Source organism: Paramisgurnus dabryanus, chromosome 3, assembly GCF_030506205.2.
Source record: "Paramisgurnus dabryanus chromosome 3, PD_genome_1.1, whole genome shotgun sequence".
Classification (NCBI taxonomy): domain Eukaryota; kingdom Metazoa; phylum Chordata; class Actinopteri; order Cypriniformes; family Cobitidae; genus Paramisgurnus; species Paramisgurnus dabryanus.
The window spans coordinates 15018895-15039638 of record NC_133339.1 but is presented as its reverse complement, the minus strand read 5'-3'; the positions used below and the strand labels follow the sequence as shown (position 1 = coordinate 15039638).

General features: G+C 37.6%; 2 protein-coding genes and 1 long non-coding RNA gene across 3 annotated transcripts in view; all 3 read left to right on the top strand.

Moving 5' to 3' along the window:
- The window catches only part of LOC141281917 (uncharacterized), a 67124-nt gene that overhangs the window by 33940 nt on the left and 12440 nt on the right, over positions 1-20744 (top strand). The window lies entirely within an intron of this gene.
- Positions 1249-19557, top strand: LOC141281919 (uncharacterized). The gene is made up of 3 exons (XR_012336337.1): positions 1249-3300; positions 16400-16556; positions 19352-19557. It is a non-coding gene; the product is annotated as an uncharacterized lncRNA (long non-coding RNA).
- LOC135769030 (uncharacterized) lies at positions 7532-15483 on the top strand. The gene is made up of 8 exons (XM_065278393.2): positions 7532-8318; positions 8434-8476; positions 10780-10968; positions 11061-11166; positions 11270-11724; positions 12041-12252; positions 12414-12554; positions 12699-15483. Exons 3-6 carry the CDS (start codon positions 10785-10787, stop codon positions 12190-12192), a joined length of 897 nt encoding a protein of 298 aa, XP_065134465.1. The 5' UTR covers positions 7532-8318; positions 8434-8476; positions 10780-10784; the 3' UTR covers positions 12193-12252; positions 12414-12554; positions 12699-15483.

Sequence of the window (20744 nt, the reverse complement as noted above, 5' to 3'; positions counted from 1 at the left end):
AAAGAACAGGCGAAGTACTTTCAGCTACCAAGACTGATTTTACTTCAATCTTGAAATTGTAATCTGGACAAGAACGGGAATAATATGGTTTTAATAGATTAATGTGGCACAGCTGTGTTGACTTCCTTCTATCTGGAGTGGCAATCAGATAATTTAAATCAGAAACTTGTTTCACCACTACAAATGGACCAGAATACCGAGCCTGAAACAGTGAGCCCTCCACAGGTAATGACGCCAAAACTTGGTCACCTGGCATAAACTGACGTTTCTCTGAACGTCTATCATACAGGGACTTCATGCGGGTCTGTGAAGACTTTAAATGTTTCTTGGCCATCTCCCCTGCCTCATACAGCCGACGCTTAAAACCATTAACATAGGTTAACAAATTCTGAGGTGGTGTGCCCTCAGTCCAACTATCACCCAACACAGCTAATGGCCCACGAACGGTATGGCCGAACACCAACTCATTGGGACTAAACCCTGTGCTCTCTTGACATACCTCACGTGCAGACAATAGCAACCAAGGCAATCCCTCCTCCCAATCACCCTTCATCTCTGTACAGTAGGCACGCAGCAATGATTTCAACGACTGATGGAAACGTTCCAACACCCCTTGACTTTGAGGGTGATAAGCACTAGCCTTGTTGTGCCTAATGCGCAGCAACTTCAAAACCTGAGAAAATAGGTGAGAGGTAAAGTTAGAACCTTGATCACTTTGTAAAATCTTTGGAATGCCAAAAATAGAAATAAACTGGGTCAGGGCCTTTACTACAGACTTAGCAGTAATGGTACGAAGAGGATAAGCAGAAGGGTAACGAGTTGATGCACACATAACAGTCAATAAATGTATACTCCCTGATTTTGACCTCGGCAATGGGCCGACGCAATCAACAACTAAATGCTCAAAAGGTTGACTAACCACTGGAATGGGAAACAATGGAGCAGGTTTTACTTTTTGATTAGGTTTGCCTGTCATTTGACAAGTATGACATGTCTTGATATACTTTGACACATCCTTCTTCAATTTTGGCCAGAAAAAATGATGAAGGATTCTGTCATAGGTTTTTTTAACCCCCAAATGACCTGCAAGTTTGTCATGAGCAATTTCCAACACCAGAGAGCGATATTTTTCAGGTACAACTATTTGTACAATAGTGGAACCCATTTCCTCACCAACATTCCATCCTGTAAAAAGTAACCATGAGCAACATGTCTAATGTCATCAGACGACATCACACCCTCAAAAAGTTTCTGAAGAGAAATATCAAGTTGCTGCTCCTGTACCAATTCTGGAATAGAAACAGAAAAGTCATCAGGCAAGGTAAATGTCGGTTTTACCACAACAGAATCAGATGACAACTTTGGTTGTGCAGAGGTCATTGAGCGAGTCACAGCACATGCAGTAAACACATCTGGAAAACTTCTGCCGCTCTCATCAGGACCTGAAATGGGAACAGATGAAACTACAGGAGGAGATAACACATCAGGCCAAACTTTGTCCCCTGCCAAATTATTTCCCAGTATTATGTGTACTCCATTTACTGGCAAAGATGGACGCACTCCGATCACTACTTCTCCACTCACAATCTCAGAAGTAAACATTATTTTATGTAGTGGAACAGACAAGACATTTAATCCAATACCTCTAATAAGCACATTTGTACCAGTGCTACTCAAAGAGGAAAAAGGCAACACATTTTGCAAGATCAAAGATTCAGATGCTCCCGTGTCTCTCAATATTGTTACAGGGAGTTTTCGCTCTTCCCCAACAAAAGATACATGCCCATAACTAATAAACGGTGAAAACTCACCATCATTTATTTTCTGTGTTGTAGCAGAAACCTCACAAACCCTAGCAGGATTTAACACCGGTGCTACCAGGACAGCTGGTTTGACACGCGTTTTGCCCCCTTTTCCCTTTGATTTTAACACAGGGCACTCATCTTTCCAATGACCTTTCCCACGGCAATAATTACAGATCAGAGAGGAATATCGGGGTGTACGATCTACTTTTTCCCCAAAACTTTGATCCGTTTTTTGTAGCTCAAACCTACCCTTATGCATTAGTATATAATCGTCAGCTAACTCTGCAGCCTTGGTCACAGTGTCAGCTTTCTGCTCATTGATAAACAAAGCAATATGAGGAGGAACAGTGTTTTTAAACTGTTCAAGTACAATTAAATTACTCAATTCCTCAAGGGTGGTTACTTCAGACGCCATACACCAACGATTAAATGCCACAGTAAGCTCTCTAGCAAACTCAACATGAGCCTGATTAAAACCCTTAACCAACGTTCTAAATTTTTGTCGGTACGCTTCTGGTACTAACTCATATGCTTTTAGAACAGCAGATTTAACGGTGTCATAATCTTCACAATCAAGTTGTGAAAGAGCTGCATAAGCTTCTTGAGCCCTGCCAGTGAGTATGCATTGTAAAAGTAATGTTCGTTCTTTACTAGGCCACCCTCTAGCATCTGCTATCCGTTCAAACAACGTAAAAAAAGTGTCAGGGTCTCGCTCATTAAATTTAGGAACCAATCGCAAATTTCCAGCAGTGTCAAACACCTGGGAAGCACCGGAATAAACATCACCTGTGCCAGTATTTAGACCACCTTCCCTAATTATATTCAAACGGTATTTTTGGAGTTCAATATTTGTCTGTTCACTTCTAGTTTTCTCTCGTTCTACTTCTAATCTTAAACGCTCTTGTTCCAGCTGTAACATCAACAAGCGCTCTTGTTGCTCAAAAGTAAAAGAGGAAACATCAGGTTTGGTGTTACTGGCAGAAGCTTCCATTTCACACAGAATAGACTGCTCTATCAATTTTGTTCTAATAGTTTCCCTAATGGTGCATTTACCCCAACCGCGCTAGAGGCGTGAAGCGCGAGTGATTTCAATGTTAAGTCAATGTAGAGACGCGTTGACGCGCGTCAGGAGGTCCCGCGGCGCGGAATAGGCGTTCGGCGCGGAGCGGAAGACGCGTTTCCGCCTCATTCGCGCGTGAAGCTCGCGCGAAAGGCGCGAATTGAGCGTTGTGCGCGGTACGCGCGAATGGTGCATTTTGCGGTTCACGCGAATTTGCGGCTGACGCCCGAGTTGAAAAATTTGAACTTTGGCGGAATTTCGCGCAGCGTTAACCAATCAGGAGCCTGCCTGCCTGCTGCTGTGGTGGCAGCCCCGCCCAGAGTCACTCATTCAAGCAGTCACTCGGAGCTATGACACAAGTTCTTATTTCTATAGGATACAGGAATAAAAAGGACCTCGCTTTGAAGAGTGTCAGTAAGGACTTTGGGCAACCTGGTAAGTTGTAATACACACTTCACTTTTGAGTCACGTGACGTTTATCGACCCGCGCCGTTTATTTTCCCCCTATAGTAAGGTTACCCAATACAAACTGGTAACTCTCTTGATAAATGCACAATCAACATCAGTCATCTTGCAAACAGACACTCGCACAGCAGTTGCCCCTCCCACAAGAAGCGGATTTTGCCTCGGACGCGCGTCAAATGCTTGCTTTTTCCGCGCGTCAACGCCGCTCTACACGCGCGAATGCATTCAAAGTGTTCAAGCTGCAAACTTGGCGCGGTAGACGCGATTTTGACGCCCAAAACGCGTTTGATGTAAACCCTGCATTACAGTACTATCCCGTACTCGCTTATCTGCAATTTCAATTTTGTAATGATCAGCAATTTTAAACAACTGATCCTTTGTACATGAATCAAGTAAAGTTGCAGAAGGAAAACTAATAAAATCCTCTACTACACTAGACATGCTTACCGTTTACACATAGGTTAAACACCAAACAGATATGTGCTTTTACAAATCCCAGCAGGAGGAATAAAGAGTTCCCTTTACCTAACTACAGAAAAAACTAAATAACTCACCCCTAACTCTTCATGAGGTTACTGGTGAGGGGTATTTTAAGCACCAACTCCCGCTGACATAAGAAAAGGAACCAGCATGCTGGCAGCCCCACTCACATCACGGATATGCACCCGAGACAACTGCTCTACTCACGGTCACCCAGTGGTGTAGTCTACGTGATACGCAGGTATACGCCGTATACCCACTAGAAATTGTCAAGGATTTCCGTATACCCACTAAAAATAGCGCGAGGATGCGTAACAGCATGGTTTTGTGACATTTTTAAAGTTTAGTCATAATATAGATGTGAAGCATTGACCATTAGCATGCTACACTTGCTACTTTAGCGGGTTGAAATACATATTAGGCTATAGTCTTCCTGTCGAACTGCGCGATCCGATCGGCGTATGAATTTCTATGAAATCAGATTACTATAGTGACGCGAGTGACAGCAAAGTACCGCGAGAGAGACTCCAGTTATCACATGGAGAAATCTGCTTTGACTCGCTCTCGCGGTACTTTGACATCACCAAGAGGTCTGCTTAGCGCCAAATGAAGTCGAACCTGCAGTGTAGCTGCTCACGCGACACTGTAAACAAACAGTCCAGAGAAGTGAACGAGTGCTGCAACATAAAATCCATAGAGTTTACAACGCACATGTGAGTAAACAACATTTAAATCATCAGTCCAGTTTATTACTTTATCTGGAGGTAAGGCTCCAAATGCAATAAAATAAGCCCTTGATAATATCCTGATGGTTTTTAACTGCAATTCAGTTCCTCTGCATGTTTGCTTGTGCTTCACAGTGTTAAACTTCCATTCTCTGTGTTCATTTATATATCTACGTTCAAGATGTATATGATCTTAAACTTCTGTTTGGTTTGGGTGTCTAATATTAGGCTACATGATGGTCTTGTAATAATAATTATGTATAAGCCTATTTTCATTTTTAGACAATGCTTATATTATATGCAAAAATAAGCTTTTATATCAATGACTATGCAAATTAGAGTTAATTCATGGTCATCTTAAATGTGTATTCATTAAAAACATTTACACCATTAAATTACACATGGTAATGTTATCAATAGTTGTCAGATAATAGCTATTGAAAGAATTGAATATTTTTTCTCCTTTAATGCATGTGTTAGCCACAGATTGAAGATTTATTTAATTTTAATTAACAGTTAAATAACTTTTGTCCCTGAGTTAGATGTTGATTAACACTAAACCAGTCTAAAAATCAGTCCAGTTTCCCCAGCTGTAAACCCATTGGCTGTTAAAGTCTTTTTTTTTCTTATAATAAACTGACATGTTGATAACACGTTCAGTTTATGTGTTTATGAGTACACTTTCAGAATGCTCTCAGTTACATGATACTGTATGCATCTGTGAGTGTGGTGGTGCTTATGAGGTGTCGCGCTAGGACGAGTGAGCATAAGGGTGAGAGGGAAAATCACAGTATACTCACTACAAAAATCTAGACTACACCACTGCGGTCACCCCACAAAAATAACAAACTAAAATAAAAAAAATTACAATACCACTCGTTCCAAAAGGGAATGAGCAGCTACACCTAACAAGGGAACATTAAACAGTAATCAAAATTCCTCCCACAACGGAATCTGCAAAACCACTTACCTTCTAAAATCCGCGTGAAAACAACAGCATGACCACAAACACCGCGATGCAATATCCTTTCTTATTAAACAAACAAACAAACCCCAACGCGCATTCCTTCCATACGATGCACCAACAACAACCCAGATAGCAAACGTTCTGGCACAAATCTGGCTTACATTTGGCATTTATGGCTTAATTCGGGCTCTCTTTTGTTCACACCCTTGTGTGAAACAGCTTCTGGGGGAATTGTGGTATGAGTCTAGCCAGCCAAAAGCAAAAGGTACCTTTTTTGGTTGAGTCCTGGCTTGAGTTTGATCTGCCAGAAAAGAGTAAATAGTTGGCTGAGATCTGGGTAGGTTCTGGTTAGCCAAAAAGCAAACAATGCTTTTCAGTAAAACAAGATGTGGGGTTTCTATTTTCTTTTATAGATCTATACCATTATTAGGTTAATTTTAACCAACCACTTTTAATAACACATAGTGTGTTTCTTGCCGTTTTTAATTCCTTTAAAATATTTATTCCTGTTGCAGAATCACATCAAAAGCTATTTAAAATTAGGACTACAAAGTAATGAACCCTGCAAAGCCTACTTTTGTAATATTATAACTTTTGGCTGTAATATATATATATATTTTTCTCTTTAAAACCATATTCTAAAGTCATATTGTTTGACCTTGCAATGCTTTTGAATGGTAGACTTTGAAAATAGTTTTTTTTCTTTCTGTGAACTTACAAAACTTTACAATTAAACAAAAGTATACAATTTTAAAACAGTCAACAAGCCAGAGTTAATCATAAATAAATTAACAAACGAAAGAAAGAAAGAAAGAAAGAAAGAAAGAAAGAAAGAAAGAAAGAAAGAAAGAAAGAAAGAAAGAAAGAAAATGGTGTCTTTTAATTAGCAATGTCATATTTGCTTGTAATCTCTATCAGATGTTTTACTGTTACAGTTCTTTATCTTAAGTACAATAATCTTAAACTCATTTCTAAAATGAGAGAAATTTGGTTTGGAGTCAGACCATTTTACTTTATGAATATGAAATTTCCCCAGTAAGTACTGGACTAAATAAATCAACAATCACGACAGGCGGATGATGTCACAGTACCGCGAGATGTTAGACTTTGAGATTTCTTGACTCGCTCTCGCGGTACTTTTACGTCATCCGTCAGTCGGTGATTGCAGCGCCGCATGAAGTTGAACAAGCCGTTTGATTCGTAAAGCGCTGCACAACCTGTTCGGAATTCCATCAAAGTCCCGCGAGAGCCAATCAAAAGCCCTTTTAACATAACACTTTCAAAACATTTCGCTCTCGCGATACTTTGTTATCATTCTTCTGCGCAGCGGCATATAAAGCGGAACACACGCCTACCAAAGGAACCGGAAGTTACGTAGCGACCAGCCACCTATATTTAAACACGCGTTACGGCGGTAAAATTCAAACCGCTGTTCATAGTTTGACTATTGCACAACGCGAAGAGTTTGTCTTTTGGAGTGCTTTTGGAGTGAGTCTATCGACTTTTGGAGGACCGTTACATTGAGGTAAGTTGATGATTTTAAAATACTGTAGACAAATAAATGTAACTCTTACCACACACACACACACACACACACACACACACACACACACACACACACACACACACACACACACACACACACACACACACACACACACATATATAAATACACTCAATGGTCATCTTTCAATCAAAGACATTTGTTCAAATGTAATCCACACGGCTCCAATTGGTTAATTGATGTATTGTGTGGGTAATCGATGCGATTTTGTAAGAAAAGTATATTTTTATACTTTGAATCTTTATACACCGCTCTTCGCGTCATTCCAAGATGGCGTCTTTACCTGAACCTACCTATCGTAATGTATAATTTTCGATTGAAATACAGATTATTTTCTTACACGATCGCATCGGTTACACACAGAAAACATTTATTAACCTATTGAAGTCGTGTATATTTACTTTTGTGAATCATGCATGCACTTTTGGGGGTTTAAAACTCGCCATCTTGGCCTCGTCGCGTGATTCCAAGATGGCGTCTTTACCTGAACCTACCTATCGTAATGTATAACTTTCGATTGAAATACAGATTATTTTCTTACACGATCGCATCGGTTACACACAGAAAACATTTATTAACCTATTGAAGTCGTGTATATTTACTTTTGTAAATCATGCATGCACTTTTGGGGGGTTTAAAGTCGCCATCTTGGCCTCGTCGCGTGATTCCAAGATGGCGTCTTTACCTGACGCTACCTATTTGTCATGTATAAGGTTTGAAATCGATACTTTTCTTACACGATCGCATCGGTTACACACAGAAAACATTTATTAACCTATTGAAGTCATGTATATTTACTTTTGAGAATCATGCATGCCCTTTTTGGGGGTTTAAAGTCGCCATCTTGGCCTCGTCGTGTGATTCCAAGATGGCGTCTTTACCTGACGCGGCCTATTTGTCGTGTATAAGGTTTGAAATCTAGGTAACTTTCTTCCGTAATCTCATCGATTACCCACCACTGAATACACGAATTTACCAATTGGAGTCGTGTAGTTTACTAATGTGAATCATTTTTTAAAATCGGAACTAGTTCCCTGATCCCTCTTTTCTATCTTTTTTTTTTTACTAAATAACTCTGTGTCTTTGTCTTAAAGATGATCATAGACATGTGGCTGAGTCAATGTTGTGATTGGTCAGAGTATTACTTGGCCTTTTCTTTACAAATTGATGCATTTTATGATTTCCATTAATCTGTTTTTTTTTTTACAGTGTGGTTCTTAATTGGTGTTGGCGTGTATTCTAGTACATCAGGGTAAGTTGTTACATGTGGCTGAGTAAATGTTGGGTTTGGTCAGAGTATTGCTTAGCCTTTGCTTCATTAATTGATGCCGTTTAAGATCTCCATTAATGTGCTTTTTTTTCTACAGTGTGATACTTCATTGGTGTTGGATTATTTTCTAGTACATCAGGGTAAGTTGTTTCATTTGAAAATCCCAATCTACTTTGAGATTTGACAAATTATTTTACAGCACCGTACACAATTGGTTTATTTTTCATGTGCAGTTAGTTTCTGGCTCTCATTTGCATTATTTGTGGCTGTGCTATAAGTACTACATTTTCCATTTACAGTGAACAATGGAAAACATGTGTGCATACAGTGAGCGAAGTAACATGCGTAAAAGGGCTGCTAGAAGAGTAAATAAGATGTTTGAGTCTTTGGAAAAAGAAATAACTTCTCAGCCTGAAAAGAGGCCAACTTTAGATGCCATTGATACGAGTTTTGAGACTGTTCATGAAAGTGAGGATGAGGTTGCAAATCAAGATTCAAGCGATGACGATTGTGAAGGTTTTTCATGTAATGATTTGTCAAGCTCTTTGTCAGGCTGGGCAGTTAAGTTTGGTGTTTCTTTGGTTGCTCTTACAGCACTTCTGTCTATACTCAGAGCACATCATCCATTTCTTCCAAAAGATGGTCGTTCATTGCTCAAAACTACACATACATATGTGCTGAATACGTTAGCAGGTGGCTCTTTCTACTATTTTGGAATTTTAAACTCTCTTGCTAAAACTTTTGAAGATTTGTCTTTTAAAGTTCCAGACAGGCATGAATTTAGGTTACAGCTAAATATAGATGGTCTACCTTTGTTTAAAAGTTCATCTCTTCAGTTCTGGCCAGTGCTGGGTATTTTGCAGGAATGTGTTGTAAAAAAGCCATTTGTTATTGCTTTATTTTGTGGTGTGAAAAAACCAACAGCCCTGTCAGAATACCTAAATGCACTTGTGAAGGAGTTAAATAACTTGAAAGATGGTTTTGTTATACATGGTAAGACTTTTACCTTGAAGATTACATCAGTTATATGTGATGCCCCAGCTAGAGCTTTTGTCAAATGCGTTAAAGGTCATACTGGCTATTCCGGATGTGACAAGTGTGTTCAGTCAGGTGTTTACTCTAACCACCGCATGACATTCCCAGAGATTCATGCATCTCTAAGGACTGATGAGTCTTTTAGGCAAGCTGTAGATGAAGATCACCATTTGGGACATTCACCTCTGGTCGAATTGAATTTTGGAATGGTTAGTAGTTTTCCTCATGATTATATGCATTTGGTGTGTCTTGGTGTGGTACGAAGACTTTTGGATTTGTGGATGAGTAGTAGTGGACCTTTACAGTGTCGTCTTTCTGGGCATCAGGTTAAAGCTATATCTGAGAGATTGTGTAATCTAAAAGTTTTTGTCCCAGTTGAATTTGCTAGAAAGCCTAGAAGCCTTGAAGAAAGATTGAAATGGAAAGCAACAGAACTTAGACAATTTCTTCTATATACTGGACCAGTTGTTCTTAAAGGTTTTCTTGCTGAACAAGTGTACAATAACTTCATGCTTTTGTCTGTTGCAATTAGCATTTTAGCAAATCCGTCATTCTGTTTGACGATGAATGACTTTGCCAACACATTGCTAGTCTCATTTGTTAAACATTTCAGCAAGTTATATGGCTCAGATTTTGTAGTGTACAATATACATGGACTGATTCACCTCAGTAGTGATGTCAGACTGCATGGTCATTTAGACCTAATATCAGGGTTTCCTTTTGAAAATTACTTGCAGAAGTTGAAGAAAATGATTAGGAAACCACACAGCCCCTTAACTCAAGTTATTCGAAGGCTGTCTGAAATTGAAGCTGTACAGTCAACAAGCAGCTCTGATGTACATGGATTGAATACACAGACAAAATTCAGGCACACTGATGGGCCAGTTCCAGAGTTGTTTGATGAAGCTGTTGAGCAGTACAGACAATTAAGTAGGAATGGCGTGGTCATAAACATTTCAGAAAGTGATAATTGCATTGACATTGACAATTGTGTTGTTCTGGTGCAAAACATTGTTTTGTTTAAAGGTGATGCATTTGTTGTTTATAAAGAGTATACCAAGAAAGACACTCTTTTTGATTACCCAGTTAATTCTCGGGAAATAGGAATTTTTGTGGTTTCAGATCTTTCATTGGAGCACAAATGTGCAAAGCTTAGACTAAATATATGCAAGTATGTGAGGTTGCCGCTTGGGGGTCAAGGCAGGTTTGCAGTTTTCCCCCTTCTACATTTACAATGATTGTGTGTCTGTGTGTGTGTGTGTGTGTGTGTGTGTGTGTGTGTGTGTGTGTGTGTGCGCTTAGTTGGATATGTTGTGGTTCGGAACAAAGTACATGACTTTATGGTGTAGATTGTGTTTGCCCTTACATTACCTTTTTTATTTTGTGTCTGTTTGTTTTTTGCTTGCAGAAATAATGTATCATATTGTGAGCTTTGTGGAAACCCAAGAAGTTGAGGTTGTGCCTGCAATCTGGGTAAAAAACAAAGTGTGTCTATGGCCTCCATACAAGGGTGAAGGCGTACAGAGGGCCACCAGGAATTTGGAGCAGCCGCAGGACTCTTGGGTGGCTTATAAAGTTCGAGTTCTGTATACTGCAAGTATGTATAAATCTTTTGTACACAATACATTTAATTTTAAACGTTTACCAGGCAAACAACTTATTTAAATTTTTTTCTTATCACTATCATAGACAATTACAGTGAGGCTCGTCGGAAGCTGCCTCTTGCAGAGGAACAAACTGATCTGCAGTCAGAGGCAGAGACTGACCCCCTGAGAGCGCCAAAACGGAAAATGAGGTAAGCTTGTGTAATTCTTTAAAACAAACGTGTGTCCTGTCACTGCAGTTATAGAAGTGAGCATGTTTCTTTAGATGTATTACTCATTTTCTTTTCTCTGTAGAAGAAACCGGCGTCTATTGGATGACTATGATACAGACGAGGAGGCCATTGCACCAAAAAATAATTTGCCGCAAGCACCATTCATCCAACCACCATCAAAAAGGGCATGCTCCACTTCAGATGAGGTTCAACGCAGAACCCAAAGACCCCCGTCTGTGACACAGGTTCCAGGAACCTCAAGGCAGTTGATGATGGAAAGAAGTCCTCCCTCTGAATGGGAGAACTTTGATAGTGCTTTGGGAAAGTCATTACGGCAAGCCATTGACATTCCTGCACCATCACCAGCTCGGACTCTTTACCAGTCTGCCCATCAGTTGCGCCCAGAAGCTGAAAATTTAAGTCAATTGTCATGGCAAAGAGGATCGATGCTACAATCTCCTGAGGACCCAACACAACCTCTGTGGCATCATGAAACCCCTAGAAGAAGCTATTCAATGGATGATCCATTCCAAAAATGTAAGTTTTATTTCATTCACACACAAAGGGCGGTGTACCAGACAGCTCTTATCCTAGTTCCAGAATAAAGTAAGGCGCTTTAATTTAAAACCCCTTGTACAGACATCTTAACATTGTCAGTGCCATTTTGTCAAGATTTTTTTTCTCACACAACTTGTTTTGCAAGGTTTGAGTTTTTTTTTAAATGTCCTAATATAACTAGGGCCTAGTCCTTGATTGATCTAAACCCTTTCTGGGAAACCTTATCTCAATGTTTAAGTCTTATGTCATAGCAAGGATATAGTGGTAACCTTACAATTTCTGTTTAATGTTTCAGCCCTTCTTCATGATGTGTTAACCAAGCTTGAAGTAGTTATGGAGCAGCAGAGAAACATTGTAAGGATGATTCAAGACCTTAAATCCAACAATGTAAGGGAGATCACAGAGGAAAACGACCTAAGTCCCACTCTCTTTCCAGTGGCAGATTGAAGGTCCCTAACTGGCCTTGAAAGTACTCTTCGGTCCAGTCCTGAAACAAGACGAAAAGTGGTAGGTAACCGTAAAAGTTATGCACTGTTGTCTGCTGTTTTCACTTACAAGCCAACTTCCTGTTGTAATGTGTGCTTTTTACAATCTAACAGAAAAATTCCGTTGAATTTATTTGTTGAATCACAAGTGTTCAAACAGTAAAGCATGTTTTAACATTTCAGGTGATTGAACTTGGATTGCTTGGTGGGGTGGACGTCAAGGACACAATTTGGCGTATAATGAAGCAGACCATAAAAAATGACTTGGCAAAAACGATGGAAAAACACCATTCCAAGGACTTGAACTGAAGAATGTTGTGATTGGTAAGTGGTTTTATATGTTGTCTTTGTTTTCATGACTTTCACATGGAGGAATGTTAAGAATGTGAATTTATAGTACAAGGCATGGGGCCAGAAAGCAATAATGTAAATGTATTTTAACCATGTGCCTGTATGCTCCTATTTAAGAGGATGTGAGACGAAACCCTTCATGCTCCCAGACAACAGAGCTTGAAGTGGAAATGGTTATAAGGCGGTGGTCTTATCTGGCTGGTGATCGTGAGGGTGGCAGGAAAAACAGAACACCCTTACAAAGACTTTAATCGAACTATTGCCTTGCCCATTTTTTGTTTGCCTAATTGTTTCTTTTTATCAAGCAATTATTTTTTTAGTTATTTACTTTTTTTGCATTTTTTTTCTCTTACAACCATTTTATTCAATTTTGCAAAACATTTACTTTTTTTTTTAATTGCACTATTGGTTGGTTTGAATATTTGCTTTTTTTATTACTTAGTTTTGTGAGGCTTTCTTAATTTGTGAATGTTTATTCATTTACTTTATTTGCACATAGATTTTTATTTGTATTTTGTTTTTCTCTTACAACCAGCAACAATTTTGCACAACACTTACTTTGTTTTAAATTGCACACTTGGTTGGTTTAAATTGTGTTTATTTTTATTGTGACTTTGTTGGTTTATGTTTATTCATTTACTTTATTTGCACAGATTTTGTGTATTGTTTTTCTCTTACAACCAGCCAGGCACGTGCACACATAGACATCAAAGGGGGCTTGAGCACCTGCCCTTTTTATTCCTGGAGAGAAAGTGCCCTTTTTTTCTGGGGTGCTTTTAAAAAAAATACTAATAATATGATCTTTATACGTATAACAACTGATGTCTGTCTGTTTCTTGTGTTTTTTACTTGTTGCTTATTTAATTTAACATGAGATTTAAACTCTTATATAAAGAAAAATAGCGCTATTTGTGGCACACAAACGGTTAACAGATGAGTCCCGCCTCCAAAATTCACATCGCTAATATGATTGGCTGTACCTTTCCTTAGTCCCGCCTCTCTAACTTACTTCGCTTTATAATTGGTTTGTCAACACTCGTGGTGCATCATTCGCGCTTCAAGCGCCAAAGCTCAGCCCGACCGAGACTCGATCATGTGCATGATTATGCAGGCAGGCTACCGGTAAGTGTTTGAGGATGAAAGCATTCTTATATTAACAGTTTTATGCACAAAATATGGGACACGTTGTTACACATAACGAATCAGGGACATTGTTTTCCATGGCAATCCCATATTAACCTGAAGAGTTGCAAACTTGTAACAGTGTAGTGTATGTAGTTTAAACGGACTGCTCATAAAATAATAAAGCACAAACAATAAAATAATTGCTAACTGCAGTAGTAAGCTTTTTTGTTTGCGTTTTTTGTAATGGCTGTTAAATAAGTATAATGTGTTATACTGGAGTGCTGGAGTAGATTGGGAAGAAATCTGATGGTTCAGTATTTTACTTGCCCAGTCTGAATTTTCACTGACATCACAAAAAAGTAAAATATAAAATACAAATAAAATAGGCCTAATCTATATTTGTTGTTTCTGACATGTGTAACCCTAATAAATATGAAACCTAAGATTAAAAGTGCCATAGGATGTGTTGTCATAATATGTTAAATTGTTCTTTGACAATTACATAGAATGTATGTTGCTTTATTAAGTGCAAAAATTATCCAGAAACGTTTTTACATGTCTATTTACAACCCTAGAATTTGACATTTTAATTAAATGGTCTATTTTTTCCCTATTTGAAAGGTTCATGAATAATAATGTTGAGCTCTGCTCTGATTGCTCTGCTCTGAGGCTCATGCCAGAAGCTCACATTAGTAAACAGACCTTATATTTTGAGCCCTTATCAGACAAAAATACATTTTGAGTAACAACTAACAACTAATCAGCTAAACGCTAGCATATGATATAGCATTTATTGGCATGTAGCGCTAACTCAGCAATCACAACTATGTTTTTAGCATTTTAACAAATTTGTAATTAATGTTATTGTAATGTAATTTAATGTTTTCAAAACATGCACATTGTGAAATGGCTTCTTTTGCTGCTCTATAAACCTAGACTACTAAGGAGACCATGGTGTCTGTGTGAACTGATTATTTTGTAGACATCTTTTGAAAATTAAACAATTGGGTGAGTTTGAGGAAGATAAAATTAATTAACCTTTTTAATTTATATTTTTTTTAAAAGGAAGTCAGAATTGCATTCATATATATACTTTTTGTTTAAAAAAAAAAAAAAGAAGAGAAGTGCCCTTTTTTTCACTTGAGCCCCTGCCCCTCAAAATGTCTGTGCACGTCCCTGCAACCAGCAACAATTTTGCACAACACTTACTTTGTTTTAAATTGCACACTTGGTTGGTTTAAATTGTCTTTATTTTTATTGTGACTTTGTTGGTTTACGTTTATTCATTTACTTTATTTGCACAGATTTTGTATTTTGTTTTTCTCTTACAACCAGCAACAATTTTGCACAACACTTACTTTGGTTTAAATTGTCTTAATTATTTTTATTGTGACTTTGTTGGTTTACGTTTAGTCATTTACTTTATTTGCACATTTGTAGATTTACTTTATTTAATTTGTCTTCAATCCTTATTCATTTGTTGGTCAATTTTACTTAATTTATGCACAACTTTTACATTTGTTTTCAATTGCACTACTGGTTTGGTTTAACTTCCATTTTATTTGACACTTGCTTTAGTCTTGTTCATAATTACTTGACTTACACATTGTACAGTTTTTATAAACATTTTGAACCGGCATACATTTGTTTATTTTATGCTATTAAGTTAATTTTGTTAAAGTTGCACTATACTTTTCTTTATTTCACTGTTTTGTCTTTCATATTTCCCTTTAACAGTATTAAAAATATTTATAAAATTTTTGAACCAGCATACGTTTGTTTTATGCCATTAAGTTAATTTGGTTGCACTATACTTCTATTTCACTGTTCTTTTGTCTTGCATATTTTTCTTTAACAGTATTAAAATGTTACGAAAGACCAAAAACTAGCTTTTGTTTGGTTTCTTTTACTTCATTTATGCACAACAATTTTACATTTGTTTTTAATTGCACTATTGGTTTACGTAGATTTTCCTTTGTGTGTTGTGTTTTGATTTGGTTGCTTTGGTATTTTTGTGATCACCATGTTTTTTTTAAACTACAATAAACACTTTTATTTGCATTTGTGGGGTTATGCTTTTTGAAGAAACACATTCTACATAATTTTGGTAGAATTATGGCTCTTTTGGTGGGCTTTTGGATAAATTGGGGGTGGGTTCTGGGATAAATCTGGTCAATTTGGGCCTTTTATGGTAGACTTCTGGGTAAACTGGGGGTGGGTTCTGGGATAAATCTGGTCAATTTGGACCTTTTATGGTGGACATCTGGGGCTTCTGGATTAATTTAGGGTGGGTTCTGGGGTAAATCTGGTCAATTTGGAAGTTCTGGCTTTGTAGTGCGACAGCTATGGCTGATTTCTAAAGGTGTGAATGGGTTGTGGCTGAGTTATGGTATACTTAAGGCTAAAATCTGGATTACTTAAGGCAAGCATCTTTAGAGCCAATTAAGGACCGTAAGCCGTGGTGGTATGTGAGCCAAAAGAACAGCCTGAACTCAGCCCTTTCTGGCCCAGAAAAAATTTGCTATCTGGGAAATAGCGTTATACAACCAATCGCTCTTTCGTTTTCACATCCGGGTAATCGAAACGCCGAACTTCCTTACAAACGAACGCCAAAACGCTTTCAAATCATATTAAAAAAAACGTTTGACGAGCCCCCATTTGTTGGTGTGTTGTTTTGTCTTCTTGTTTTGCAGGACGGTGTTCGAGTGTGTGACGTCATGATTGTGAGGACTTACACCTGTGTGGATGCTGGAGCCAGCGGACACAAAAAGCCTATGAACTATGAACGTCTATGTACTTCTTTGGAGCAGTACAACAACCGTATTGAAAGCGTTGTTATGGAGACCAATGGTGATATTTCAAAAATGAAATCACATTTCTAGATTGTTGCATTGCTTTGCGTGCGTGCGTGCGTGCGTGTGTGTATAAATAAATAATAAAACAGGGATTAATGGCAAAGCAAACAACTAAACAGGAACTAAGACGGCACAGGAAGCGAGGGGAGCGAGCGACGTCACTCAAAAGAGAACTGCTTATATCCGCTGGCGCCAGCATCCGCACAGGTGTAAGTCCTCACAATCATGACGTCACACACTCGAACACCGTCCTGCAAAACAAGAAGACAAAACAACACACCAACACTTTGACCCGCACTGGGGTCATAACACAAAGCAAATGTTTGTGTTTTGAGGCTTGAAAATGTCGTTTGTATACACAAAATTCAGCTATGTTGCATGGGCGGAAATCCCGGGGGGGTCGGGGGGGACAGGACCCCCCCTATCTGAGGGTTGTCCCCCCTAAATTATCATTAGAATATGTGTATTGAAAATAATTTAATGATTTATAATACTTAAACTAGTTGTGTAAGAAGTGAAACAATACAAATGCAAACGGAGCAACAACAAAAAAACGTTTTAAATATTTGGATTCCCCCTCCCTTGCCTCACAGTGGTTTGGTCCACTGCCCACGCCCCTTTTACCTCACCACCACACATTCCGGTGGTAGAGAAGTGTACGGAGCCGACGCGTTAATAAGCTATATACAATACAACGTTTCCCATCACTTATCAGTTTATCCTCATATGTTTTAAAACTGGACTATTTTGACATATAAACATGAACATATTTCGTTTTCTGAGAACAGAAGCAGATAAACGATCAAGAAAACATTTTTATGCATTCATGCAGAGCAGAGGTGAGGCAGAGCTGAAAGTAACAAATTACATTTACTCACCTTGCTGTAACTGAGTTTTTTGTGTACTTTTACTTTGAGTAGTTTTTAAAATCTGTACTTTACTTTTACTTAAGTATGTTTAAAGTATTGTTGGTTACTTCGCTACATGTTAAATCATATCCGTTACTGAGTAAAAATAAATAAAAAAGTAAGGTGATAAAGACGCGCCACGGTCGGATGATTGATTGATGGGCGGGGGAACGCGCAAAAAGAACCATGGAGAGGGACGAGACAGGCGCAGGCTAATGCAGACCCTCAATTCAATTCTTACGAAAGAAACCCCTGGCCATTGACGCAAAGCGATTGTTTCATTCAGGTAGGGTTCATGCTCTTGAGTACGGAGTTTGAGAATTGCCGACCGTGTTTAACCGCTAATTTGCACGATGCATTTTTAATACATGCGCATTATCTTCCGAGGTCTAGCAGCTTCGCGTCAAGTCAAACAACTTGAGAACGTCCTCGAGAATGCGCAGATCATTAGACATTGCAGAGAGAGAGAGAGCGCGAGAGAGATAGATTGAAAGACATCAGGTACACAGGTCTGGGAGCTAATAAACGTGTAAAGGATGTATAGTGTATAGCCATGGCACTCATCTCATTATATGTTCATTTATGTATATAGTTTAATAACAATGTATGTTACCAGCAATACATCAATTACAACCTTCATATAATGATTGTATTTACTAGCTGCTGACCTCATATTATTTTTGCTTCAAAAGTGCATAACTCACCTGTAAAAATCATTAAATAATTCCATAAATGTTTCTTAGTTATAAAAAGCTTTTTATTTTATTAACATTTGTTATTGCACTTTAATTGTAGAGATGTTTACAATTAAAAACATAGTTTGAGATGTATATATCCTTCCTTTGTGAACTATACTAGAAACCTCTCCCCGCTGTAAAAAAGTAACTCTTAAAATTAAAATGACTTTTTACTTGAGTAGATTTTTAGACCAGTAACTTTACTTTTACTTAAGTAAAATATTATTAAAGTAACTTTACTATTACTTAAGTAGAAAATTGTATTACTCTTTTCACCTCTGCATTCATATGTATTAAAATTAAATTTGCGTCCGTTCATAGAGAAAGAGAAACGTTTTCTATCTGTACCCATTTCCTTGCAAGTACAATTTTGCCTGTATTATTGGTGTCCCCTTCAAAAATTGTTCTTGAAAAATTTTATGTTTATTGTCCCCCCCAACATTTAGATGAGATTTTCGCCCCTGGCTATGTGTTACATCTCAAGTTTTGCAGGTTATGACTTTTCCTAAAAACTGACCAGAAAAACATTTCAACTTTAGATTTGTTAGATATAACATTGGTCCATATATTTTCATTATTGTTGTTGTATTTCTAATAATTTTCACATGCTAGGCCTTATTTATTTTATATTTTATCATATTTTATTCACTAAATTGGTGATTTTCTGTAGTGGTTTTGAAAAAATTTCTTTAATAAAACCAGTCATAATTCTGTTTATAACCACGTTGTGATCAAACAGACAGGACCCTAAACATGAATAACATACAGTTACAGAAATAAGCAGGTGAATATTAATCTGACACAAACCAAAGAACTGAACCGATTTAATCCTGAAACAGATTCCTTTAGTACACTGTAAAACATTTCAAGCGTGTTAAACGTAGAAACAAAAGTTAATCTGCTGCCTTCAAAATGTGAGTTTAATATACTTGAAGATATGCTTTGTTTCAACTAGTAAGTAGTTAAGACAATCTGTAACTTTATGTTTAACTTTTTGGAAACTTACAAACATGAGTTTAATATCTAAAACTTTCCATGATTATTTGAATTAAATAAAAAGAGTAAGTACACATAACTTAATGAGGCTTTCATGTTTTAGAATTTTTTGACATTAAATATTTTAATGTCTCTTCTTTCATCTCTAGTTCACACCCATGAAGTGATTGAGACCTTCAGTGAAGCTCCTCCTACAACAATCCACCAATAAATGCTGGAGACAAACACACAGAGAAATCACTCCATGTGTGACAACTGAAATCTTCATGACATAATGTTGATGCTGGTGAAAGAGGAGCTTGAGAAGATGACAGATCCACAACCATGCAGAATAAAGGATGAAGATACTGAGGAACAAATACTGTAGGTTGGTGTCCATTTTTCAATCTTCATCTTTGAGGGTTGAGGAATAATCATAAAAACATTGGCATTGAGAAACATGAGGGGAAAATAAACGAAAAACACATGTAACATAATCTTTATTAGATTCAGCTGAACTATATTTAAACATATAACAAACAATCCAATGCACCATCTGTCCAGTCCTTTGAATGAAGAGCTTTTTATATTTTAACTAAGCATGACCTGACTTTCATGGCTGAAGTCATCCTGGTACTTTGAAGTGATAATAGCAAGTTACAAACAGATATCATCCACATGTATGTACTTAAAAAGAGTAATGTTGTAACGATTAATCTTGTGTCCCATTAAAAATGCATGTCTGAAATAGATTCTGCGTTTCATCCACAGCTTGTGCGTCTACTGCGGCATTTGGTCAGTAAGAAACCATTATCAATCTAAAATCATTTTTAAGTCGGATTCGTTTATAATGTGCATTAAAAAAGCAACACTCGTTAAACAAAATCATTCAAAATATTCTTTATTATCATGAAAATACCTGAAACTATTTGAAGAACAGCGATAAAGATATTCCTGTAGAAATTTCCTGGAATAGTGTTGTTTGTAATGCTGCTTCTTCTGTGCCACAAAGAGAATTTCTGCACGAGAGCGCCCCCTGGGGTTGGGATGGAGTAATGTTAGGAAAACGTTAGAATAACCTAAAAATAACGTTCTATTTCTGTAAAGAAAACTTTCCTGGCTAACCAAAAACAAACCTTGGAAAATATGCACATTTGACATGAAGTGAAAGATTGTCTACAGGACAGGCGCGAGGGCGCGTTGCCGCGGCTCCGTTCACGCACTGAAAGAGCGCGCAGAGCTTAGACTCCAGCCTCAGTGAAGAAGTGAAGGCTTACAAAAGTACGGCACGTCTATTAGTACATCCCGTGCATGCTGTGTTTTTATCTATCATATCTATCTAAAATAAGTAAAAAACATTTCCATATAAGGAGGAATAAAACAATTTATTTAATACAAAATCTAAAATAATTAAATTATGCTATTACTGGAAAAAATGTCTATTAAAATATCATATCAATGTATTATATAACACAGGTTATTTTATATAAAATACCTCAACACATTACATATTATGTATTTAGATAACATTCTATTTTATCAAATATATAAATAACCAGTGAC

Coding starts and splice junctions, on each gene's coding strand:
- LOC135769030 (XM_065278393.2), top strand. CDS start 10,785: ATGTATCATATTGTGAGCTTTGTGGAAACCCAAGAAGTTGAGGTTGTG. Junction 10,969..11,060: donor TCGAGTTCTGTATACTGCAA/GTATGTATAAAT, acceptor TCACTATCATAG/ACAATTACAGTGAGGCTCGT. Junction 11,725..12,040: donor GGATGATCCATTCCAAAAAT/GTAAGTTTTATT, acceptor TTAATGTTTCAG/CCCTTCTTCATGATGTGTTA.